General features: G+C 56.4%; 2 protein-coding genes across 4 annotated transcripts; one reads left to right on the forward strand and one right to left on the reverse strand.

Annotated features, from left to right (window-relative positions):
• Nucleotides 1-1,433: 1,433 nt before the first annotated feature.
• PPP1R13L (protein phosphatase 1 regulatory subunit 13 like) lies at nt 1,434-19,639 on the reverse strand. Of its 3 annotated transcripts, XM_029926598.1 has the most exons (15): nt 18,311-19,639; nt 16,927-17,220; nt 15,858-15,961; nt 12,691-12,767; nt 12,442-12,584; nt 11,572-12,085; nt 11,384-11,482; nt 11,214-11,305; nt 10,464-10,926; nt 8,935-9,398; nt 5,180-5,311; nt 4,949-5,082; nt 4,674-4,840; nt 2,963-3,162; nt 1,434-1,981 (listed from the first exon to the last, which is right to left on the reverse strand). In XM_029926598.1, the coding sequence occupies exons 4-15, from the start codon at nt 12,743-12,745 to the stop codon at nt 1,943-1,945; spliced, it is 2,502 nt and encodes an 833-aa protein (XP_029782458.1). In that variant the 5' UTR covers nt 12,746-12,767; nt 15,858-15,961; nt 16,927-17,220; nt 18,311-19,639; the 3' UTR covers nt 1,434-1,942. The 3 variants fall into 3 exon arrangements, with proteins under 3 accessions (XP_029782458.1, XP_029782456.1, XP_029782457.1); XM_029926596.1 differs by lacking the exon at nt 15,858-15,961; XM_029926597.1 differs by lacking the exons at nt 15,858-15,961; nt 18,311-19,639 and having other exon boundaries at nt 16,927-18,006.
• On the forward strand, nt 18,634-20,944 carry CD3EAP (CD3e molecule associated protein). The gene is made up of 3 exons (XM_029926599.1): nt 18,634-18,740; nt 19,110-19,251; nt 19,424-20,944. Exons 1-3 carry the CDS (start codon nt 18,719-18,721, stop codon nt 20,811-20,813), a joined length of 1,554 nt encoding a protein of 517 aa, XP_029782459.1. The 5' UTR covers nt 18,634-18,718; the 3' UTR covers nt 20,814-20,944.
• The last annotated feature ends 206 nt before the right edge of the window (nt 20,945-21,150 follow it).

The following is a 21,150-nucleotide window of genomic DNA, read 5'->3' on the forward strand; positions in this document are numbered from 1 at the left end:
CCACCCAAGCAGGTGCAATATATCTGCCTCTCCTGATTCAGTTTTTTTTCCCCATAACGGTGATCAGCATCTGAGCTATTTTTTCTGCTTGGTATTCTATTTATCGTCTGTCTCTTCCACTACCATATCGGCTCTAATATGGCGGTCATTTTGTAACTGTGTATTATGGACAATTTCAAAAATGTTTTAATGTTTATTTTTGAGAGAGAGAGAAAGAGCATGAGTGGGGTAGAGGCAGAGAGGGAGGGAGACACAGAATCCGAAACAGGCTCCAGGCTCTGAGCTGTCAGCAGAGAGCTGGACGTGGGGCTCGAACCCAGGAACCACGAGATCACGCCCCGAGCCAAAGTCAGATGCCTAACCCACTGAGCCACCCAGGCGCCCCTCATTTACCTTTAATTACTTTAAATTTAAATAAGCCACACGAGGTCGGTGACTCACGTACTGGACAATATAGCGCTGTTGCTTTCAGGTGTGCCGAGAAATACACAGAAGAGAGTCGTGCTCATGCTTCACTGACAATCTTCCAGGAGCAGTTTCCGAAAGAAAAAAGTGGGGCAGGAGCGAAGGAAAATGACTCGTCAGGGTCATACTGTCAACAAGGTCACATGGATTTCCATAGGTAAAGCCCTGCTGAGGACGGTGTCACAAGCCACAGTTTCAACAGATGTGAGCAAACGATCCGCCATGAGTGAGAACCAGCAGACCCAGCAAATTGTAGAACTAGGTGGCCCTGAACTTCAGATGGTAGTATTATCAAACATATACTATAAAATAACTAAGCTCGGGGCGCCTGGGTGGCTCAGTCGGTTGAGCGTCTGACTTCGGCTCAGGTCATGATCTCGTAGTTCGTGGGTTCCAGCCCCGTGTCGGGGTCTGTGCTGACAATTCAGACCCTGGAGCCTGCTTCGGATTCTGTGCCTCCCTCTCTCTCTGCCCCTCCCCCACTCATGCCCTATCTGTCTCTCTCAAAAATAAACGTTAAAAAAATTAAAAAGAAATAACTAAGCTTGAAATGTTTTTTAAATGTTTTTTAATGTTTTATTTATTTTTGATACAGAAGAGACAGAGCATGAGAGGAGGAGGGTCAGAGAGAGGGAGACACAGAATCTGAAACAGGCTCCAGGCTCTGAGCTAGCTGTCAGCACAGAGCCTGATGCGGGGCTTGAACCCACGAACGTGAGATCCGACCTGAGCCGAAGTCGGCGGCTTAACCAACTGAGCCACCCAGGCGCCCCTAAGCTTGAAATGTTTAAAGACATAAAGGAAGAGCCCAAAATATGAAAGACCAAGACACTACCAAAAAAATCCCCAAGCCCCCTAAAAACACCACAAAAGCCCACCCCCAAAGAAAATAAACGAACAAACAAAATACAGTAACAGTGAGTGATTGATGAGTGCTTAAGTCAGAAGGGAATCCAAAGAGAGAGAAGTCAATTTCTGTGCAAACTACCTTTATTTATAAGGAGAAACTTCCCCATTCGGGTATAAAACCAGCACTGTGTGAAGGCACTTGGTGGGGGGAGACGCGGGGCAGGGGTCTGTCCCAGCTCTGGGGAGATGGGGGTAGAGGTGACTCCCAGGGAAATCCCATGGAGGTGGCACACCGCCCTCTCTCCTAGGATGGCGTGTTGGCTTGTGCTGAGGGGATGGGAGGGGTTGGCAGTAGGAATAGGAGGCACTTTGGACGGGATCCGATTTGGCAAATGGAGGGGGAGGGGCGCGGTGTCTCTTGCCTCCATAGATTCCCAGCCCAGACTGACCTCCCGCAGCTATGACTTAAGGCTGGGGTTCTCCTTCTCCCCTAGGCTCCCAGGGAAGCAGAGAGCTGGAGGTGAGGACCCCACTCCTGTAGGGCTTGGGGTCCAAGGAGATGCAGCAGTGACTGAGGGAGAGGTCTGGAGCAAAGGCCTGTCTCCCCCGGAAACGTCCTCCTCTCCAGCTAGACCTTATTCCTCTGGGTCTTCACCCTGGGGAAGAGCTGAGGGAAGACAGGATCTTTAGACATCAGGACCTCTCACGCCCTCGTTCCACCCCCACTTGTAACGGAGTCACCCAAGCCACCCCCGAACAGGTGGGCCGAACAAGTGGGCCGAACAGGTGGGCGGTCTCCATCCTCCCTTCCCTTCCTAGGACCCCAACATTCCCAACTTGAGAATTCCTGAGGTCCCTGTCACGACCAAGCACTAGATGGCGCCTTAGAGTCAGCAGCCCAGGTGATGAGTTGGAATGGAGCCTTCCTATACGGCCACCATGGCGGTCTGGTTGGGGACCCACCTGCACCCATCGCCCAATGAAAAGAATCTTCTCCCCTGAGAATATAATGGGACCTTCCTGGTCTCCCCTCTTGACGTAGAAGCTCCCTCAAACCTACCATAATTTTACTAACGGATTCCTTCTCTCCCTGCCCAATGCCGCCTTCCCACCAGGCCAGTAATGTACAATTCTTTAACCTCCCCCATTCCTAAAATGGCATTCTTCACCGGGTCCCTTGGCTAAAATACATTCTTCCTTGGGGCGCGTGGGTGGCTTGGTGGGGCATCTGACTCTCGGTGAACCTGCTTGGGACTCTGTCGTTCTCCCTCTCTCTCCACCCCTCCCCTGCGCTCTCTCAAAATAAACATGAAAAATAAAATAAAATATTCTTCCTTACCTCCCAGTAATGTAATTAGGGATGGCAATAAAAATACTTGATTGAGTACGAATCAATCAAATAATTAGCGAGGCAGTATTGGTCAGTTTCCCCAAGAAATACCATTAGGAAGGGGCTCTGCTTTACCTCCCCCGTTATTATAATGGACTTTCCCGCATCTCCCCACAGCCCTTAATGGACTCATCTGACCTACCTTGCCCCCAATATAGTGGACTGTCCCTCTTGCCCCGCTTTTTCCTCCCCGCAGAATCACTCCTTTTCCCGAATAGCCACAGGGGGCCGGCACAGTATCTCGGATTCTGGGCTTACCCCGAAGTAGTTACGAGGTACGTAGCCCTCCTGGCCGTGTAGCGTGGCCCACCACCAGTCTGTCTCCTCTGGCCCGTCCCGCCGCAGCACGGTGACAGACTCGCCCTCCCGGAAGGACAGCTCGTCCCCGAACTCGGCGCTGTAGTCCCAGAGGGCGTACACCACCCCGCTGTGCATCAGCCCCATGCTCTGCTCCACGTCTGAAACATACACCGGCAGGGATTGTGAGCGCTCAGTTGAGGGGCGTCGGGGGCAAGGACACTCAGGGACACGAGGCACGCTGAGGACAGGGACAAGCTCTGGGACTTGGCGCCGCCCCAGGTGAGGCATGAACCCCCTGCCTGGAGACGGGCGTCTAGCAGGACTCAACTGCCAGGACCCTCAGTCTCTAAACTTCGAGAACATCGGGGTGTATTAGACTGGGCATCCAACCCCAAAGAAAGATCAGTGGTCCCCATCCCTCTGGAACATCGGTAAGTCCCTCCCAGAGGTACTTTTGTCTGTGCACTGCCCCCTCCCCCATTTAAGTTCAGTCTAGTCTCAATCCCTCCTTCCGATGGTACCGTCCTTCCCCTCCTCCCCTGTCTGTGGTGTCATCTCCCTGTTTCCGGATGGTGCATCTACAGTGCTTCCCCCTTCCCAAGGTGCAGTCTCCAAAGAAGTTGCGATAACTTCTCCAGAGGATACAGCCCACCCGCCCCCCTAAGTGGTCGACTGTCCCTCAAGAATTTAGCCCCCTTTCCAGATGGTACAGTCCACCATGCTCCCTCTCTCCAGTGGTTCAGTCCACTGTGTTCCAGTCTCTCCTCCCCTCCCAGCCCCACAGAACTCTCCCAGGCAGAACCCTACAATCTTCACGTCTCATAGGCTCCACCTGCCTGCACAAAGGTGTAATGGCCCAATGACCGTGCACCCCCTGCCCGGCCTCGCTCGCCATAAGCCCCTATAAGCCCCGTGGAGGCTCACCGCTCCAAAATATTGTCCCGCCGCCCTGCCCCACCCCCTCCTGTCCTACAGCCTGCCTTCTTCCAACTCTGTGATATCCCTACCCCAACCCTATGTCACAATTTGCCCACCCCAGGTGGGCCATTTGCCCGGGTGTACAATACACACGCTATTCACACCCCCATGCTATAGGCTACCTGCTTCCTCCCGTCACCTGGTTAGATGTGGCCCTTCTCAGGAGGGTAGTAGCCTCATGTCTCACTGCAGGTGGAAGAGTTCCCAAGCCCCTCCCCAGAAGCCGTGGCCTGCTCACCTGCCACCTGTATGGCACTGTATCTCCCACTGGCAGCACAGCCCACCTGCCCAGCCCTGTGCCAGGTAGGCGCTATAGATGGAACGTCCAACTCCCCAGGCCCGCAGGTGAGGAAGCAACGTGAGCAGCGCAATCTCCAAGACCACGCATATCTGCACGGTGTCTAGCTTGCATGGCATAGTGCCCACGTTCCCCCATCCCTCAAGGTTGGCACCCTCTGCTCACCTCACACCCCCAGCTCACACCTGCCAGGCGGGGAGGCTCAGCACCCCCACCCCCATCCCCAGGGGGGTACATCCTGCTGCGACCCTGCCACTTATGGGTGCAGCCCCCACGACTTCTCTCCTGTGATTGGTGCTCTGCCTCCTGCCCCTCCCCGATGGCTAGCTGCCCCGTGGCCCGGTCCCCAGGACCCCCTTCCTCCCACAGAGGCGCCCCAGCTCTGCCTCGCACCTGCCAGATAAGTGGCGCAATCAGCGTAACCCTCGCGGTAGGGGTCGCACTTCTCGATCGCCATGGCACCGTCACTGAGCGTGGTGGCGAAGATGGCTGCGCCGTGCTGCACCAGCGCCGTGCAGATGGCCGTGTCATTGCAAGACGCAGCACAGTGCAAAGGAGTCCTGGGCGGGGAGGCGTGCGTGAGAGGGCGTGCGTCCCCCCCCCCCCCAGCAGGTGCATCAACCTGCTGCGCCGTCCCGCCCCTCCCCGTGCGGTCCTGGCCTGCTCACCAGCCGTGGCTATCAGGGGAGTTGACGTTGGCACCAGCGGCGATGAGGAAGTCCACGATGGGGTAGTTGGCGCCGCAGATGGCGTTGTGTAGGGCCGTGATGCCCTCCTCGTTGGGCTGGCTCGGGTCATTCATCTGCGTGGCGGTGGGGATGCAGAGACTCAGTCTCTTGGCTACCACCCTGCGCCCTCCGGGCTCCACCCCGCCTGCCCTACACGTTGGCAGCGCTCACCTCCTTCACCGCCTGCTGCACCACGTCCAGCTCCCCGGTCAGCGCGGCGTCCAGCAAGAGCACAAGCGGGTTGAGGCGGGCGCGGCGGGCCTTGCGCGGGGAGCCCACCTTCCGCAGCACCGAGCGCATCTCCTGGGGGGGTGGGGTCAAGGAAGTGGGGAGTTTGTTAATATACCCATTACTCAAAGGGGAAAACAGAGATTCAGGGACACGACGACGGTAGCTGCCTCAGGTCATCCAACTAGACAGAGGAGAAGGCTGGGATCAGAACACAGTCCGGAGGGCGGGGTGGGGGCGGGGCGGGGGGAAGACAGCTCAGTTCTACAGCCTTTGGTTCCCTGCAACGGTCAGGGGATCTGGTGATTATGGAATCCTGAGACCTGAGAAGTACCTGGGAGACCATGAGTTGATGAGTGTGGAAGCCAAATATTCTTTTTTTTTTTAATGTTTATTATTTTTGAGAGAGACACACACACAGAGCAAGGATGGGACCGGCAGAGAGAGACGGAGGGAGACACAGAATCCAAAGCAGGCTCCAGGCTCTGAGCTGTCAGCACAGACCTTGAGATCGAGACCTGAGCTGAAGTTGGCTGTTTAATGGACTCACCCACCCAGGCGCCCCAGAAGCTAGATATTCAGCCCAGCAGAAATGCTCTGAAACATGCAGGGCAAAAGGTTGCCCAATGTTAATTGCAGATGTTCGGAATTAGAATATTTATCCTATTATTCCTTGTGCTTTTTTATTTTTGATGTTCAAGTGTCCTCCTACAAGATTCATTTATTCTGAGCTCATAGCATTTGTGATTCTGGTCTTTGATGTCAATGATGTTAAGATCCTGGAATTTGGAGGGGCGGCTGGGTGGCTCAGTTGGTTGAGCGTCTGGCTTCCTCTCAGGTCATGCTCTCACGGTTCGTGGGTTCGAGCCCCGCGTCGGGCTCTGTGCTGACAGCGCAGAGCCTGGAACCTGCTTCAGATTCTGTCTCTCCCTCTTTCTCTGCCCCTCCTGTTTCTCTCTGTCTCTCAATAATAAATAAATGTAAAAAAAAATTTTTTTTTAAAAAGATCCTGGAATTTGGAGATCCCAAGGGCCACTGATTTCTAAACTTCTCTGATGTCTGGCGATGTCAAATTTCCAATATGGTGCTAGTCCAGGAATGCTAAGCTATGCCATTTCAAATGCCTGAAGACCCAGGGTGTCACATTCCAAAGATTCTATGATTGAGAACTTTAATATTTTATGGTTAGAATTTCTTCCAAAAGACTGGAAGGAGATACTCGAAATGTTAATCACGGTTCTGTCTGCTGTGATTTTGGCCTCTTTATCCTTTTATCTATTTCCTCCTAGTTACTATCATGTTTGTGTATTCTTTTCTTGTGGGAAACATTCACTTAAAATATAATTCTAGAGACACCTGCCTGGCTCAGTCTGTAAAACATGCAACTCTTGATCTCGGGTTTGTGAGTTCGAACCCCATGTTGGGGGTTAAGAGGTTACTTAAAAAAAATAAAAATCTTAAAGGGGTGCCTGGGTGGCTGAATCAGTTACGTGTCTGACTTCAGGTCAGACTATGATGTCATAGATCATGAGTTCGAGCCCCGCATTGGGCTCTGTGCTGATAGCTCAGAGCCTGGAGCCTGCTTTGGATTCTGTGTCTCCCTCACTCTCTGCCCCTCCCCCACTCATGCTCTGTCTCTCAAAAATAAAAATAAAACATTTAAAAACTTAAAAAAATAAAATAAAATCTTGTGGTGCCTGGGTGGCTCAGTTGGTTGAGCATCTGACTCTTGATTTCAGTTGGGGTCATGATGCTGGAGTTATGGGTTTGAATCCCGCATCGGGTTCTGCACGGGGCATGGAGCCTGCTTGAGATTCATTCTCTCACTCTCTCTCTCTCTCTCTCTCTCCATCAGCCCCTCTCCCACCCCCTCTCTAAAGTAAAGTACAGTAAGATAAAATAAAATAAAATAAAATAAAATAAAATAAAATAAAATAAAATAAAATAAAACAAGGGGCATCTGGGTGGCTCAGCTGGTTAAGCACATGACGTTGGCTCAGGTCATAATCTCACAGTTCATGATTTCAAGCCCCACATCAGGCTCTATGCTGACAGCTCAGTCTGGAGCCTGCTTCGGACTCTGTGTGTGTCTCTCTCTCTCTCTCTCTCTCTGTCCCTTCGCCACTCATGCTCTGTCTCTGTCTCTCAAAAACAACCATTAAAAAACTTTTTTAATGAAAAGTAAAATAACAAAATCTTATAAAAAATTAGAATTCCGTATTATAATGTATGAGGGCACTCATCTGTGATTTTCTGGCTCAAATGATAACCAGGGTCTGTGTTACTGACTTTGAAATTCTAAGATCCTGTTCTTTGAACCTTCAGCACCCTAGGACTCTGAAATGTCACTGTGCTGAAACTGCTAACAGGATGGGATTCTTGGATCCTGTGAGTTTTCAAGTTTCTCTGTGGCCAAGATTTTGTGATTCTATAATGGGACAACTATGAGACATTGTCATTCTTCCCTTCTTGATTTCAAGATCCTGAGGGCACCTGGGTGGCTCAGTCGGTTAAGCATCCAACTTCAGCTCAGGTCATGATCTTGCGGTTCCTGGGTTTGGGCCCCATGTCGGAGCTAGCTCAGAGCCTGGAGCCTGTCTTCTGATTCTGTGTCTCCCTCTCTCTCTGACCCTCCCCTGCTCACACTGTCTCTCTCTCTCTCTCAAAAATAAATAAAACATTAAACAAAGATCCTGAATCTTGGCTCCCCCCTCAGGAGGGCGTGAGAATAGGCATTTGGGGGTGCCTCCTTAGACCCTGCTTCTTCTCTGGGAATCGTCTCCCTCTCCCTGCCCATCCACACAGAGAAAAAGACTATTCCCTGTGACTACATGCACCCACCCGAAGCCAAGACCAAGTTCAGCAGAGACCCACCCTGGCCAAATGCTAACAACGACAATAGTGGTTAACAGTTAAGGGCCAGGCACTATTCTAAGCTCTATGTTCAAATATTTAATCCTCACAGCAACCCTGGGGGTGTTCTCCTCCCCATTTTACAGATGAAGAAACGGAGGCCCAGAGAGGTTAAGTATCTTGGCCAAGGTTGCACAGCTGATAAGTGCCGTGGAGCTGGGCTTTGAACCCAGGCAGTCTAGCTCCGCAGCTGGCGCACTTAATCACAACACCCATAGCCTCAGAGCCCAGAGACGTGCTCTTGTAGTTTTAAATGAAAGAAGCTCTGAGTAGTGTCCGGGGACATTCAGAAGTCATTTTGGGTCATGGCCCAGGGGTGGGGCATTTCTAGCCATGGCACAGGCTTGCTGAGGTCTGAGAGGAGAGAGCGGGTCCCCTGAGAAGGCAGACATGAGCGACTGTGCGGCAACCGAGGAGAGAAATGGGGACTGCTTTGATTCAGACTGCTTTTCAGGTCCTGGAATAAATCCACTGTTGTGCCCAGATGCACTCATTTCCAGGTTGTAAGTCTCCAAGATTCCCCAAGGGATGCCCTTGGGGGGAGCTTAATGGAGAGGAGCAGAGAAAGTCTCTGTGTGGCCAAGATTTCTGAAGGCCTCCTCCATACATCCTCCCTGTCATCAGGTATGCCTACATTAAAGACTACATTTCCCAGCCTGCCTTGCACCTGGGTTCCTGGCCAGTCAGAAGAGCAGGTGTGCAGTGTGCAATACTTCTGTCCCAAAAGGGAAAGGGCATGTCCATGCGCTAACTAATCTATCCCCATCTCCTCCTGTAGTACTTACCATGCTCTGTAGCTGGTCGGGTGGGCTGATCTGGGGCAGGGCTGGGGGTGGCGCGGGAGCTGGTGGGGCAGGAGCAGGGGGCCCTGCCCTGGTCTCAGATCCCTCGGTGATGGAAGACAGCTCCGGCTCGGGCCCCCCAGGTCCCCCGGGCCCCCCGTGACGATGGAAGAGGCGGCTGATGATCTGCTGGTACTGTTTCTTGTGGGTGGGGGGCAGGGCTACAGCTGGGCTCTGCTCCATGGAGCCCCTGCGTTTGAGGGGCCGCGGTATCTCAGCCAGCACTCGGGCCACCTCTTCTAGCTCGGGCACCGACTGTGCCTCGGGTGGCAGTGCGGGCTGCAGCCTCGTGGGGCTGAGGGGCCGAGTTACAGCGCCTTCATCTGCATCACCAGCCTCCAGCACCGGAGTCAGCAGCCCCTCCAGTTCTGGTTCCGGCTCCAGCTCCGGGGGAGGCTTGGGGGAGCCTAGAAGGCACAAGAAGCCCATCAGAGGCTGGATCTCTGGGAGAACCCCAGGCCTCCCTCCTCCACAACCTCCGGGACCTGCAGCCAGCATCTGATTTGCTGTGTGACCTCCGGGCAGTTCCTTGCCGTCTCTGGGCTACTTTCCCTGAGCAGCAAATGCTGTCCAATGTGACATCTCCCATTTATCAAGTGTGAGGTAAGTATTACTATCGTCTCCTCATTACAGAAAGAGAGCTGAGCCTCAGAGAGTGAGTCAGTTGCTCAAAGCCACACGCTTGGGATTTGAACTCAGTGTTGCCTGACTTCTGAATCGTGTGCCCCTACCATCGTGATACAGATTTGACTTTCAAAGATTCTAAGACCTTCCTCGCCTACCCTCTCAGGCCGAATACTGAATCCTGGCACTCGATGGTCTCTTCTTGGTCTGATCACTCTCTATCAGAGGTTCTAGATCGGGTAGAAATAGTAATGATCACTTCATACACGCATCATTCTACCGAATGCCCATCACAGTCTACAAGGTAGAGACTATGAATCTCTCTTCACAGATGACAGAACAGAAGCTCAGATAGGTTGGCTGATTTATCCTGAGTCCTACAGCAACTCTGTGGTGGAGAGGGGTTCTCAGCCCATTTTGCTTTAACTCAAGGCTCTGTACTAGTCTTATACACACACGTGCAGATATTAATAATGATTATAATATAATAGCTAGTGAGAACTTCCTACACATCAAGCCCTATTTTAATGACTGTACAGATTCAATAATCTAATACCGTATCTCAGCGAGATAGGCTCTATCACTTTTTACACTCAAGGAAATTGAGGTCCAGAGAGGTTAAGGGACTTGCCTGAGATCACACAGCACAGAGTTAGGCAGTCAGATCCCAGGGCCCCTGCTTAACCACTGTGCTGTTCCTAGCTCCCGACCAAGTTCCCAAGCTCCTGTTAGCCTAGCTTTCTGTAGGGACAGTGTCTGGAAACAGGTGTTTGGCTGTTCTGGTCCCCAGCCACGCGTCCTCCCTCTAACCAGCCCCCAGCCCCCAGGGCCCCTCACGGTTGACTCACCTTCGCTCACAGGGGCCCAAGTCTGTTGGGGAGGTTGGGGGGCTGGGGCAGGGGGCTGAGGCTGGGGCTGAGGTTGGGGCTGGGGCAGAGGCTGGGGCTGGGGCTGGGGGGGCGGCTGGGGCTGGGGGGGCACCTGGGGCTGGGGAGGCAGCTTAGGTGGGGGTGCTCGGGAGAAGACGGAGGAGCCAGGGAACACAGCCCTGCTGGCCCCATGCTCCCAAAAGGCATTCTGCAGCTTGAAGATCATGCTGAGGGGGATGGGGCGCTGGCGCGGGGAACTGCGGGGCTGGGGGCTGGAAGGAGGCATGGGGATGCGGCTGACAGGCTGCCAGCTGCGGGGCAAAGTGCCTGATGGCCCCGCGGAGCCCAGGGATCGGCGGTAGCTGCCCACATCGGATCGCCGGTCGTTGGCCAGAGGCGAGACCTTGTAGTTGCGGGGCAGAGTGGCGCTGGTGAGGTTGTCCTGGGGGAGGAAGAGGGAAGGAGGAAAGAAGGAGCTCAGGTGGGAGGAAGTTAGGGACAAAGAATGATAAAGGAGGAGGAAGAAGGGGGAGGGAGATAAGGAGAAAAGATCAGAGGGGAGAGAGAGGGAGGGAAGCCAAAGGGAGTGAGGGGAAGAGGGTCAGGGAGAGGGAGAGAAACCCAGGATGAAGAAGGAAGAACTTAGGGTGGACTGGGGGGGAGGGGTGCAGCCTGGAGTGGGAGCGGGTCCTAACCTCACTCCCTGCTCGCTGCCCAGCACGCCCTCACCTTGCTGGTGGCCCCCAGCCCATCCAAACTGCTTTCTCTCCAGGGTAACAGCTGCAGGCCAGGCGAAGCAGGCCGCGAGAAGACGTCCAGGCCTGCAAGGCGGGACTCATTAGGGTGTGGGGGGTGCCTCTCTGGCTCCACCCCCACTCCTCTGGCCTCCCACCACTCACGTTCGTAGCTCGCTGTCTGCGAAGACTTCTTCTCGTACGCCACGTCCAGGTCAGACTCATTCCAGGCTTTGGGAGTCCGCCGGCGCAGCGTTAAGTCGTCTGGTGGGAAATGGCGAATGGGGATAGAGCGGGAGCCTGGTCCCAGGCCCGCACCCCTCCCATCCCTCAAATAGGGGCCCCTCGGTCACCTTGAGCGCGCAGAGGCGGGGCGAAAGCGCTGCCGCCCGCGCCCAGTAGGGGGCTCCCAAAAGCTACCGGCGCGTCGTAGGCCGAGGTCTGGGGGCGTGGCGAGGGCCCGCGCTCGGGGAAGAAGGCCTGGGGCCCCTCGACCAGGGGGCTGCCGCGTGGGGAGCCGGTGCGGCCCAGGAAGTCGAAGGTCGTGGGGGGACCCTGCTGGCGGAGCGGGCCCGATCCGGGCCGCGGGGAGGGCGCACGGCCGAGGGGGCTGCCTGCGCCATCGAAGGCGCGGGGCCGTGGCGAGGGCGCGCGGTCCAGGCTGCCATAGGCATCCGGCTGCAGGTAGAGTGGGGTGCGCGGTGACGAGGGCCGGCCTTTGGGCGACAGCGGGCTGTAGGAGAGCAAAGCCGGGGCGTTCTCGGAGCGTCCGAAAGAGGAGGTGTCTGCGCCGTCGGTGGCCGCCTTCCGGGGAGACCCACGGCTGCTAAAGTGCTCGGGGACCGGGCTGGAGCTGTACCGGGACAGCTGTGGGGAGGCCCGGACATTGAGGGGTCAAAGGAGACTTTAGTAGAGGGGTTAGTAGATCAAAAGAGGTCATCGCAAATTAACGCGGGGGAGTTAGACCGGCGCTGGAGATTCAGACGCAAGGAGCCCTGGGGATACTGGTGAGGGTACTGGGGAGGCAACCCTGAAATCAGGGCTGAGGCTGGCCCATATACTGCTTTCTGCCGCTTAGAAAGAATCCCTGTTCTTCCGAGGGTCCTGTTAGACGTCCATGCCCCAGCCTTCAGGTGCCCTAAATAGCCCACAGCCTCTATAATCCTATGGAACAGAACTCCAGCTTTGGGGGCCAAGGTGGGGGCCAAGGCAAGGAGGCTCACCCTAGAGGGGGCTCCCGTCTGTGAGCCGGGAGGCGTCGGCGAGTCTGACCACAGCGACTCCAACTGTTTGGTCAGTTCATCCACCTTGGCCGCCGCCGTGTCCAGCTCCATCTGTTTGAGGTCCATGTGTCTCATGGCCAGAGCTGGGCAGAAGGGAAGAGAGGTAAGGACCCGGTCCTGCAGGCAGGGCCCCGCCTCCACCCTTGAGGGCCCGACGGGGGGCAAGTCCCGCCCCCTACCCCAGCTCACACTGGAAGTTCAGGTCCAGAAGGTCCCTGGTGCTCTGGAATGCCTCGCTGTCCATGGTGCCGGTGGAAGCGGGGCGCCTTTGGGTGGTGGGGAGGGGGAAGAGGGTGAGGAGGGAGCCTTCTCAGATCCGCCCCCCCCGCCCCAGGAATCCAGGGGTCCTTGATGAGTAGGATGGCACCTTTACTCTCCTAATTTTTTCCACCGGAAGCACTATGCCCCTCCATTTCCCTGGTCGGCACATGCCAACTCCTTCAAATCCTCCTGGAAGGCTCGGGACCTGGTTCACTCTCTTTCTGTATCTCCTTGTCCATCTCTCTATCTCAGTGTAATAAGACCTGAATCACTCCTTCACCTGATCACACTGATCACCTACTGCGATAGTTGCTTGAAATAAAGTAACAGCTTATCCAGGGCCACGGCCTGGGAGACCTGAGCCAAGTGCTTTGCGCCCAGTACCTTTGAAGGTCGAAATCGGTAGCAGGCAAGAAAGTGGGGCTCCGAAACATTTGTTCAAGAACATGCGGCTGTACTAGGTTTCACACCGGGACCTGACCTGTGAGTCTGGCTCCTCTCGACCAGACAGGAAGAGTCCCCCACAGGGCAGGGACCGAGCCTCAGCTTCCTCTCCCCAGAGTGGACCTTGTTCAGAGGGACCCAGTGTTAACAAGATTAGGGAGGTGGCTTGGGGTGGCTGGGCTGCTGTGGTCACTGGCTCAGTGTGGGAGGAGCCAGGCCACAAGGAACCAGTCAAGCCAGCACCATCGGCATCCCCATGGTAGCCGCCCCGCCCCACCAGCTTCGGCATCCCCATGGTAGCCGCCCCGCCCCACCAGCTTCGCCACCTCCCCAGTCTGCACCAGCCCCTTAGCTCTGGAGGTGCGGGCGTGGGAAGCCTGACAGGCCGGGGCATGCTGATTCTGGCCTCTGTCTGGGAACCCTTGGAACAGAACCTGTTGGGGCTGGTGGTTCATTTGGGTGTGCTGGGAGCCTGTGACCTTGGGCAACAAGTCCCCTCCACTCCCTGGGCCTCAGTTTCCCCAACGGTGAAAGGAGGAGACAAACCAGCTATACTCAGAGGCCTAGATTTTAAAATGGTGAGGACCCTGAGATTGCAGTTAAAGCTCTACAGGGCCTAAAACTCTCAGCTTGAGAGTCTATGGTCCAAAAGTTCTGAGTCCAAGATTCTATCTTCAGAACGTTCTTGAATTCTCCAGGTTTGCTAGCCTAGGTTTCTCCACCTTCCTGCACTGGGTTCTATCTATCCCAGAATTCCACCGTCCTAAAAGTCTAGCTGAATGCACGGTAGAATGGAATGGGTGAGATCACAGGTAAGGAGCCAGACTTCCAGGGTTCAAATCTGGGCACCGCTGTCTGACCCTGACATTATCTGTAGAATGAAGCTATATAAGCAGTCCACTTGAGAGGACTATTGTGAGGCTCGAAGCGGTCAGAAAGCACAAGAAGGATAAGGCTCTGAGAATTTGGGCCTCAGAAAGTAGAGGCTAAGGAATCAGAATTCAGGGCTTTGAGAAGCTGAGACACACATGAAACCCTCTGTGTCTGTTAAAATAAAAAAAAAACACGGACAACTCTGTGCGGCCTCCAGGGCCAGCATTCTGGCCGGGAGACGTTCTTCTGGGGGATTTCAGGCTTCCCGAATTTCTAAGGCTCTCAGATCTCAGGGTTGATAGCCTCTGGTTCTAAGGAAATGCCAAGGCTGGGCGTGGGGCCCTCCCAGGGCTGGTGGGAGCGGAGGGGTTGTCGGGGCCGCCAGGGGGCGCTCCGGCTCACGGCCCGAATCTGGCGGGGCAGGCAGACCGGGTGTGAGCTCAGACCCCGGGAATGCGCAGCGGGCCCGGGCAGGTGTCTCAGTGGCCGCGACAGGGCAGGCGAGGCGAGCGGGGGGCCGGGCGGGGCGCGAGGGCGGTACAGGCCGCGCCTCTGCTCCCAGGCCCCTGCCCTGCACTTCCAGCTCCCCGCTCCCCCTCCTGCGGACTCCAGTCCACCACTGGGGACCTTCTAAGCCCAACTCCCACTCCTCCCCTTCCCTTCCACCCCTAACTCTCGTTACCCGCCGGCACCCCCGTATTCATGCACGCCCGCACCCCCGTATTCATGCACGCGGCCAGACCAAGTTTTCGGCGTTAAGGATCCTGGGGGTGGGGGCTTCCTGGACGAATCATCCTTAGTGGGAACCGAGTCAGAGGGCCAGGCTCGGCTGGGGATTACCCTGGTTGGAATCCTGTTTCAGTCCGGAGTGGCTGACACTAGGAAAGGCCCCACCCTCTCTAGGACTTGGTTTTCCCCTAAGTCTCTACCCTGGGCTAGTTGTATAGCTTCTCTGTGCCTCAGTTACCTCGCGTGTATAATGGGGGAATTAATACCTTCACCTCAAAAGGGTGTGAGGTTTGAGTGACATAATTTAGGCACAGTGTTTAGAACAATGCAGGGCACCAAATAAAGTTCACATATACAGGATTCTTAATTACGGACTTTTCTTGCCTCTTTCTTAACATAACATAGGATCTGCCAACAGTGAGGGCTCAACACCCAGAGTCATCTCCCCCCTACCCACCCACCCTCCCCTAGAGGGTCTGTTCGGCTCTTTCTAAGATTCTAAAAGCCATGAGTTTTGAGCTCTGGAGCCTCGACTTCCTAAGCCCTAAATTCTCTCTGGGCATTAGTGAGTTCTGGCTAGGGGTCATCCCCAGTAATCTAGGCAGAGGGGGCATGGGGAGTCCTGGAAGATTCCAGAGAGAAGGTGGCAAAAGCCCAAGGTGTGGGCTGTGCCTGCTCTCCAGCCTTAGTTTCCCCAGTGGAGTGGAAAGAAGTCATTCCCTGGGGTGGAGTCGGTCAACCACCTTTGGGCAGTGGCCCGAGACTTCCGGTAGACAATGGGAACCATCCCATCGGTCTACCAGCGCTCAGCCTGGCTCTCACTGAGCTGTCTTGGCAGCCACGGTTATTATTTTTAATTTCATCCCAAGCTATCACCAAATGCCCTTCAAGCCCAGACATTAGGAAGTTCCTCCCTCTCTTGTCACAACCCCCTTCCTCCCCCACCCCTGGTTTAATCCCTTCACATGACACATGGGGGTGGAGAGAAGGGGGAGACGGAGGGAGGTGCTGGTCCCTGCCCTCCCCCAGCTTCAAGGACAGACACACACCTCCAGAATTAGCCTCTATCCTTCGCTTATCTCCCACACTACCTCAGGTCAGACAGATGGGGGTGGAGGTGACATTTCTCACCTCAGGGTCAGGGCGAGGAGCCCTAGGAAGAAGAAGGTTAGTCAGAAAATCTGGTGGGAATGGATGGAATCCGGTCTCCCAGACAGGCTGCAGGAGGAGGGGGAAGCCAAACTCTAATCAACTCTGCTACCTGTGACACTTAGCCTCGAGGAGTTTACTCCTGTCCTCTCTGTGCAATGACTGTGTAGTGCCCAGGCACGGGAGCCTCCCAGAGTCCAATCCCACCTTCTAGAATTCGGCCCTGGGTTCCAGAAGCCCCTCTGCAAACCCCAAGTATTTCCCACCTCCGTGGGGGTGATGGGAGGATACCGCTCCCACCAGGGGGCGCCCTGGGGTGACGGTCCCTCCCCTGGTTAGGCAGGTCCGACGCCCCGGTTAATAATATGTTGGCGATCTTGCAGCCCCACGGAGGTTGGAGAGCGGCCCCGGTTCCCCTCCTCGCCCCCACCCCAGAGCCGGAAAGTATAGGGAGCGCCGGAACCTAGCCTCCAGGGGGACCTCCGGGGCTTGTCCTGCCACATTCCAGGGACCCGAGTTCCACTATCCCCATCCCACTCCTAATTCTGCCTCGAGACCTAGAGGGCTCGGTCGAGAAGGCAGCTGAAGGGCGGCAGGGACGGCCGCCCTTTCCAGAGCCCCAGAAGTCCGAGTCTTGTCATTTCTGCCCAAGACTCGGGGATCTCATACTCCAGTTCTACTCCAAGACTCAGGCTTCCGAGAGCGCCCAATTCGTGGGACTCAGGAGTCCCAGCTCCAGGGTCTCCCCGGGACCACGGCGTCCGAGCCCTCCATCCCAAGAACTCAGGCATCAGAGTCCCCCTTTCGTTCTGCCCAGCGAATAGGACTTCTTTCCTTCGAAGGACCCTGGCATCTGCGAACGTCCAATTCCGCCTTGGGAATCGGTGTCCGAGTCCCCTCCCAGTCCTCCCAGGGACGCGGTGTCGGGCTCCCCCTGAGCCGCTGGACCCCCCGGGGGGTGGAACTCACGGATCCAGGGCAGATCCTGGCACCGGGGGACTTCCTCCGGCTCCGGCTGCGGCTGCGGGGAGCGGAGGACGGGGCGGGGCAGGCGCTGGGAACAGGTTAGACGACGTGACTCCGGCTGGAGGGAGGCGGGTCCCGGAGAGGAGAGGGAGTAGGGGTCGCCTCGAGCACCTTGGGACTTGTAGTCCTGCAGGGGCAGTACGCAGAGTTCTCGAGATGTTCTCATTGGGAATCACCCAAAGTCCATTTCACAGACAGGAAGGGCGAGGTCCAGAAGCCGAGGGCTATCTAGAGTAGCTATAAAATTCAGATTTTAATCTCGCCAGGGCTGCAGGTGACAGACTCCTGAGTCCGATCCCACCCCTCCAGGCTTAGTTTCCCCCTCGTAGGAAGATTTGGAGGCCAGTAAAGGGGTGGGAGGTTAGAGCCTGGTGTAGACTCACATGCCCCGCCCCTAAGGCGAGAAGACAACCTCGCTAAATCAGTATCCCTTCGAGTCTCTGAATCCCAGTCTCCCCGTCGGAAAAAAAGATGGGTTGGATGCTTATAGAATTTCCCAGCAAGAGTCCAAAGTCGTAGGCTGGGACTACAATCCCCAGCAGCTTCCGAGATGACATTGAGCGTCTCCCCTCCTTGTGCCCTCTGGGAATTGTAGTTCAGAACCCGCAGTCCCGGAGTCTCGCCCACGCTGGGGAAACTGCCTGGTGATCCTGAGCTGAGGGAACACGTCCCCTTCTCCCGACCCTCCCTCCGCTCTCAGAAGTCGCTCACACCCTGGGAAGGGAGGACGCCCCAATTCTGGAGTAGGATCCGAAATCACAGCAGAGGGGGCGGGAAGTGGCGCTGACACACTGGCCAGGAATGCAGTCGGGTCACCCAGTCTAGCAGCCGTCCTGCGGCTCCGCCCGCCGCCCCAACCGGTGCGGTCCCTGTGGAAAGGGGCGTGGACGCGACCCCCAAATCGGCGGCCATGTGCCGCTGTTTACACACGTCCCCCGGCCGAGGAAGGGCGCTGCTCAAGCCTTCTACTCCCTCTCTGTTCCTCAAAGCCTTCGAGAATGCCCCCCACGCACTAGACTACATTCTCGGGGGCATCTATATGTCTCTACAAACCCCGCCCCTTGGTCCTCACCCCCCCTACGCGTGTTTAGCTCTGGAGACTGGATGCCCCGCCCCGGAGCCCATAGGCTCCTCCTTCCAGGTTTCCCGCGCCCTGGGAGTCCAGGAGCCCCGCCCCTGGCTGGTACTTCACGCCCTCCGGAGGAATCGCACCATTTCTCCATTTTTCCCACCGGTCCCACTCAAGTTCCGAGTTTCCCAGGCATCTGGGCCTCCCAAGGAGGGATTGTAACACTGAAAGCACAGCCCTGCCATCCTAGACTCTTACCTGTCTCTTTAAGAATCTCAGACCAATAGAGCTTCTTGTCTCTTTAAGAGTTAGGAGCTACCAATGTGGCTGCCCCTTTAAGGCGATGTTGGAGCAATTAATGTCCGAGACACTGCGGGGGGAGGATACCCAAGACCTGTTGAGGCGCTAACTCCCGCCAAGCAGCCAATCCGCTACTTTCGGGAGCAGATTTGCGGGAAAAGATGCCTGCCTCGGGCATCTGCTCTGCACAAGCGGAAACTCCCCCCTAGTTCTGCTCGCAGAGAGAAGGTACGGCGAGCGACACCCCCGCGGTCCCGTGCCACATGGGCGCTCCCGGACGACGCCCCGCCCCTCTGCCTCCACGTGGTCGTCCGCAGGGCTCCGGCGGCTCTGGCGGCTAGGTCGGAAGGAGGCTCGGGTCCCGGGATGGCGGGGACCCCGTCCGGCGGTGAGTTGCATCAGGGCGAGCCGACGGGCTGCAGAGAGTTGGCCGCCGGGAGGAGAAACGGGCGCCCGGGAGCGTTCGGGAGGGAAGGGGAACATCCTCGAGACGGGATCTGTGGCGAGTGTTATCTCCCGCGAGAAAGGGACTTCAGACAGAGGGAGGGTCGGGGGTGGCGGAAACCACCGGTGGACGGAAGGACGCCCCCAGGGATTGGATCAGTGGAGATCGGGGTGCCTCTGGGGAACGAGCAGGAGAGAAGAGACCAGTGAGGGGTTGAGGCGCTCAAGAGGCTGGGACCAGTGGGCCCCGTAGGCGCCCTGGAGAATTGGATCCGCGGGAAGTGTCATTAGACACCCGTTTCCCCTTCTGCAGGTGCTGCTCAGTTCTCTTGCCCCACCAACTTTACCGCGACGTCCCCAACCTCAGAGCCCACTCGTTTCTCTTTGGAGGCGCTAACAGACCCAAATACGGAACTGTGGCTTATCCAGGCCCCTGTAGACTTTGCCCCAGACTGGTGAGTAGTCCCGGGTCCCACCTCCTGGGAATACTGTCCATCCCACTGGCTGGACTAGGGGAGAGTTTAGAGGGGCTCTTCTTGGGCACCCAGAAACGCGGTTTTCAGCACCTTGTCTCTGTTTCGCCAAAAGAACCTGATGACGTTTCTGCCTTCCCCTTTCTCCTTTCAGCCTCAATGGGCGGCTAGTGCCTCTCTCTGGCTCCCAGATTGTGAAGGGCAAGTTGGCAGGCAAGCGTCATCGCTACCGGGTCCTCAGAAGCAGTGGTCCCCAGGCTGGAGGAGCAATCCTGCTGGCCCCGTCCGTGGCGGCAGGGGGGGGTCTCGCCTGTGCTCCAGCCCCCCAAGGCAGCCTAAGGATCCTTGAGCGTTCCCAAGAACCCCCATCAGGGACCCTGCTGCAGCCTATTCCAACAAGCCCCCCGCCACAGATCCCCTCTGACCTGAGGCCCCGGTTCTGTGCCTTTGGAGGCAGCCTACCAGTAACAGGGCCTGGGTCAGCCTTGGCCCTGAAGTCACCCACCTCAAAGAAGAAAAAGAAGAAGAGGCAAACACCAGAGGCCCCAGTTCCCCAGGAGGCAGTGAATGGGCTCAGAGCCCCAGTGGTGGACACAGCTTTGGGGTCCCCGGAGAGGGATGTGGCGAAGAGGAAGAAAAAGCAGGAGCCGCAAGAACTAGAGGCAATGGAGCCGGCGACAGCAGAATCCACGGCTGAGACGCTGGAACCTCTGGGCGCGCTGCTTCCGTCATCCACCACCAGGAAGAGGAAAAAGAAGCCCAGAGAGGCAGACACAGCCGGACCAGAACAGCAGCTGCCGGAGCCAGGAGACAAGACGCTGGAGCTGGAACTCGCAGTCAGAACAGAGCCTCTGGAAGAGACAGTTCTGTCTCCCCCCAGGAAGAGGAAGAGGCACAAGGGCACAGAAGGGAGGGAGCCAGGGGAAAAGGTGCTGGATGAGTCTCAGCTGAAGGCGGAGCCCCCAGAGGACGCCGTCTCGCTGCCATCTTCGAAGAAGAAGAAGAAGAGAAAAGAAAAGGGGCCAGTCGAAGCGGAGCTGGGGACTGGCAAGGCTCTGGAGCTTCCAGGGGAGATGATGGAGCCTGAACAGCTACATGAAGCGGAGCTTCAGGCTGAGGCAGCTCTAGTGCCTGCCAAAAAGAGGAGGAAGAAAGAAAAATGCCAACATGTGACTGTGGAGCCGGGGGCAGGGGTGGTGGAGCCTGAGTTGCAGGGTGACCTGGAGCCTCAGGTGGCTCTAGTATCCCCCAAGAAGGAGAAAAAAGAACGGGGGCTCAGAGCAACCGAACTGAGGGCCGAGGGAATGGACCCACAGGGTGAGATGGTGGAGCTCAAGCTGCTGGAAGAGGGCGCACCCGAGGCAGGGACAGATCCAGCATCCACTAAAAAGAAGAAGAAGAAGAAGCGGGATGGGGAAAGTGGGGTGCCAGAGACGGCACCCCAGGAGGGGATGCCAGAGCCGTGGCAGAGTCCGGAGTCCGGAGAGGTGGCTCCCACAGGCCGGGAGAAGAAGCCGAAGAAGCCCCGGCCAGGTCCTGAGTAGCCACCTCTGGGGAAACTGATGTCTGTGGTCAAGAAAAGCCAGAGGGGCGCGTGGGGGTCTCAGTCGGTTGAGCCTCCGACTCTTGATTTCAGCTCAGGTCATGATCTCACATTTCATGAGATCGAGTCCCGCATCAGGCTGTGCACCAACAGTGCGGAGCCTGCTTGGGAAATCTCTGTCTCTCTCTCTCTCTCTGCCTCTACCCTGCTTGCAATCTCCCTGAAAATAACTAGATAAACTTGAAAGAAAGGAAGCAAAGCAAAGCTGGAGGCAGCTGCCTGGGCCAGCCAAGAGCGAGAGCAGAGAACCCTGCATGGTAACGGCGCCGGCGGACCAG

The sequence above is a fragment of the Suricata suricatta genome, chromosome 16 (genome assembly GCF_006229205.1).
Source record: "Suricata suricatta isolate VVHF042 chromosome 16, meerkat_22Aug2017_6uvM2_HiC, whole genome shotgun sequence".
NCBI lineage: Eukaryota > Metazoa > Chordata > Mammalia > Carnivora > Herpestidae > Suricata > Suricata suricatta.